Source organism: Cariama cristata, unplaced genomic scaffold, assembly GCF_000690535.1.
Source record: "Cariama cristata isolate BGI_N322 unplaced genomic scaffold, ASM69053v1 scaffold3276, whole genome shotgun sequence".
Taxonomy (NCBI): domain Eukaryota; kingdom Metazoa; phylum Chordata; class Aves; order Cariamiformes; family Cariamidae; genus Cariama; species Cariama cristata.
In genome coordinates, this window is record NW_009622511.1 from 18,276 (window position 1) to 22,137 (window position 3,862).

General features: G+C 56.5%; 2 protein-coding genes across 2 annotated transcripts in view; one reads left to right on the top strand and one right to left on the bottom strand.

Moving 5' to 3' along the window:
- ARPC2 (actin related protein 2/3 complex, subunit 2, 34kDa) overlaps positions 1-1,473 on the top strand; it is a gene marked incomplete at its 5' end in the record, with an annotated part of 10,480 nt that extends 9,007 nt beyond the window's left edge. The window contains 2 exons of the mRNA XM_009702344.1: positions 4-51; positions 1,027-1,473. Of these exons, the coding sequence (XP_009700646.1) occupies positions 4-51; positions 1,027-1,051 (73 nt within the window). The remainder of the gene's footprint in view (positions 1-3; positions 52-1,026) is intronic.
- A 433-nt stretch (positions 1,474-1,906) lies between these two features.
- AAMP (angio-associated, migratory cell protein) overlaps positions 1,907-3,862 on the bottom strand; it is a 3,996-nt gene continuing 2,040 nt past the window's right edge. The window contains exons 7-10 of the mRNA XM_009702343.1: positions 3,486-3,589; positions 2,893-2,983; positions 2,446-2,600; positions 1,907-2,182 (exon numbers count right to left, since the gene is read on the bottom strand). Of these exons, the coding sequence (XP_009700645.1) occupies positions 2,107-2,182; positions 2,446-2,600; positions 2,893-2,983; positions 3,486-3,589 (426 nt within the window). The 3' untranslated portion in view covers positions 1,907-2,106. The remainder of the gene's footprint in view (positions 2,183-2,445; positions 2,601-2,892; positions 2,984-3,485; positions 3,590-3,862) is intronic.

The window sequence follows — 3,862 nt, forward strand, 5'->3', positions numbered from 1 at the left end:
GCGAAACCGTGCCCGTCCAGACGCAGAGAAGAAAGAAATGAAAACAATCACGTGAGTAGCAAAGCGGGGCCTGGCTCTCTGGAGCCACGAGCTTACTCCTTCTCAGCTTGGCATACTCTGGTCCAGGGAGGACTGGGATGCTCTGGGGCTGACCAGACCAGGGCCTGATGTGCTGGGACCGCATCTGAGAGAGAAAGGGGCTGTTTCATAGAGAGGTGCTTGCCTGGGTGCCTTGAGATGAAAGACTGGATCAGGGTGTGTTGGCCTCCCAGGACCCCTGTGCACCCTCCACCACACTTGCTTACTGCCTCACTTGTCCTTTGAGGAACCGGGTCTGTGGCAAACCCTGTGCCAGCAGGTTCTTTGCGAAAGAAGGCTCCTACACAGCTCTGCGAGCCCTGGTGTCTCCGTTGTCCCCCCACCCCGAGTCCATGGTGGCATTTGTGGGGCTTTTCCCATTGTATTAAAGCTGGCTGATCAGCTCTGGGGGCAGCTCCAGCTCATGGGGGCAGAGTGGCCAGGTCCTTCCTGGGGGTTTGCAGGCGCTGGAGCAGGTTCCTCCTGCCCAGTGCATCTGCAGCTCCTTGGAGCCACCTGGCTGCCCTTGGCCAGCGGATGTCTGGGGCCAGGAGCACTCCCGGGCCACCACACTGGCTGGTTGGCTCCCTCTTGTGACTAAAGCAGCCCAGAGCAAAGTGGGTGGAGGAGATCAGTTGGGTGAACATGTTTCCCTCAGGTCCTTTACCCTCTGCTGATCCCAGAGCCCCTTGGTGTCCTTTTTCTGTGCATCTTGGCATGTCCCCTTTGCGTTCTCCTCCGTTATCCCTCCTGCAAAAGCCAGCCCTTCCCCACAGCCCCATGACCTGGTTCTGCAGCCACAAATGCCTGTGAGCTCTGAACCAGCTGTGTCTGCCTGTCTTTGAGAGCTCAGTGCGAGCGTGTGCCCTACCAAAAGCCCCGTAGCCACCCTGGGGCACCCCAGAACAGTGCCAGGGGCTGTGCTGACCTCTCTCTGCATCCTTTCAGGGGGAAGACGTTCACAACCCGTTAACGCCAGGGTCACTGAGGCTGCCGTGGAGGACAAAGGTGTTGGGGCACTTGCTACCCAATAATCGTAGCTTTTAATGTTGCACCTCTGTGGGCTCATAAGGAATTCAAGCAATCGGGGTCTGTTTGTACGACAGTTTGGGGAGTAATCTGCAGAAACGAGCTGTGCTTGCGAGGACTTGATCGTTCCAAGAAACAAAACCTTAATTCCAGTTTGATTGACTTAATTTCTTTTCTTTTTTAATTTTTTTTTTCTTTTCAAGCTGTTTCGCTTTGCAATATGTTACCGGAAATAAGTTGCAGTATTTCTTATGAGAATAATGCAATATTAACTTGTTTTCTTCTGAGTATTTGAGTTCAAAACTCCTGTATCTGAAGAAATACTGTTGGGGTTCATTAATAAAGGAGATCTTTCTATCTTAAGGGGCTGTAGGGCTTTGGCTTGTCAATGCATGTGGCCATGCCCTTGAAGGGGTGGTTGGAGTCACAGGTGCAGGAGGGGGATCATTACTGTATCCCACAGCAGATTTCAGGTGATCTCGTTTTGGGGGCTGAAGTAGGGGTGCTGTGCCCAGGTCTAGGAGTGGGTAGCCTGTTGTGTTAGGGAACTCCTGGGCTGCACAGAGCAGGATTCTCCTATCCTCAGCTAGCAACCTGCACCCTTCCCTCCTATCCTGACCCCCTCATTCCCCATAACAGCGTGAGCTAGGATGAAGGTCTCTGCCTCCACCCAGAGCAGCATAAAACCATCTGCTGTTGGTCCTCAGGCCATGCTTGGATGCTGGGGAGATCCCTGAGGAGTGAGGAAGCACAGCTCCCCAGGCCCTCTTCCCCCCAACAAGCAGAGTGGATGGCAACCAGTTAAGTGAAATAATTTATATAATTAAAAGACATTTTCATACAAAACCCCAGGCTTGGCCCCCAGATGATGAGGGCAAAGCAGAGGCAGGCTGGAAAATTACAAAGCACGCACTGGAGAAGGGTGGTGAAACCCATCTTCCTCATCCCTCTGTACACGAGCAACCTGGCAGAGCCAGGACACCATCCCTCAGCACAGTTCTAGCGATCAGGGCGCTGGACGCAGAACACTTTGGCTTGGTGGTCCCCAGAGGTCGTCACCACAATGGAGGCATCCCTGGGGGAAGACGGAGCTCAGAGATGGGGCTGGGGGCTTTGGCCATCTCTCACCAATTCCCCTGGCCCAGCTCTGATCTGCCCCACTCCCCCTTGAGACCCTCAAGTCTCAGCATGAACCTGGATCTGTCCTCTGACCTAGGACCAGACCCCAGGAGCACCCAAAGGAGAGACAGCTCATGATTTGAGTTCCTGAGGCTGGAGGCCCCTGCCACCCCTGGTCCTTCCACCCGGCAGGGAAGGGGCTAGGGGTTCCCCGCTCACTTGTTGACGGCAAAGTCGAGGATTTCGGCCGAGTGCCCTCGGTACTCGCTGATCATCTTCCCTGAGCGGGCATCCCAGAGCCGCACAGCCCCGTCGAGGCTGCAGGTATACACCACAGCTGAGCTCTCCTCCCACAGCAACTGCACGATCCCTGACTGGGGCAGGGAGAGGACACAGTGTGAGCACTGGGCACCCCCAGCAAGTCTCAGCTCCCCCTACATGCCCCCCTCCCAGTGTTGTCTGCCATCCCCAGAGATAAAAGAGCCAGGGCTGAGCTATGGGGCACATCCTCTGTGCAGGGACTGCGGTTGCCTTTGGGGAAGCCCAAGGGGCTGAGAGAGAAGCACAAATTGGGAACTGGCCCAAGGAAAGCCCCTGGGCTCCAAGGGAGGTCTCAGATGGGCCCAAAGACACCCCCCTGTCCAGGGAGAGGGGGTAAGGCAGTACCTCGTGTTGGCACTTATGCCTCAAGCTCTGTGTGGAGAGGTCGTAGATAGCCAGCGTGCCATCCAGGTAGCCCACAGCGGCCAGTGGCATCCTGCAGAGAGGGGAACAGGCGTTATGTGGGCCTGGGGGAAGCAGGGATGGAAATGCCTGGCGGATCAAGGTTGAAGGCAAAGCCTATGCTGAGGGCCACAGTGTATCAGGAAGATGAGGAACAACCGGATGGCTGGAGCCATGAAACACCCAGATCAGGAAACCCAACAGAACAGCAAGAGTCAGCAACTAGCCCAAGGGTCACAAGGGAGAAGGCAATGTCCTGGTAGGAAAGATCCCCAGCAGCCATGTCTGGAGGGTATCCTGGCTAAACAGTGGTCCATCAGGCTAGCCCAGAAACCCAATGGGTTATGGGGAGGTCCAAGCAGCTGGTGTCCCTTGTTCTGCAGTGTCACACCCAAGTGACCTGGTATCTCCACAGCCAGCTGGGGAGGATGGAGGCAAGAGAAATGCAGCAGAACGAGCACGAGGGATGGAAATGGATGTGTTTGTAACAACCCCTGTAAGATCTAGCACTGAAGAGGGGCTGTCCCCACACTCACACGTTACAGAAGCCCAGCGACTCCACCGAGTTGGACTCTGCCTCCTCGCCCTCGCCGGCGGGGGCCTTGGGGGCCACGCTCTCCATCTTGAACACACACACCACCTGGGTGGAGGGAGGCCAACTAGTCCCCAAGGGGAGGGGAAGAGGATCCCCAGCCGCACCGAGGTCCCCTTCCTTACCCAGGATCGAGCCTACACCGCCTACACACCAAGGCCCGACCCCAAAACCTCAGCTCCTCGGAGCAAACAAGGGGAGAACTTCCTTCTGCCAAGCCAGCGGGACCACCCAGCTACGGGTCCCACCACGGCAGCCGGGAAAAGCAGCTGTGTTCGCCAAGGGCGCCTCATGCTGGCTGCCCGTGGGCCCCACCCGCAG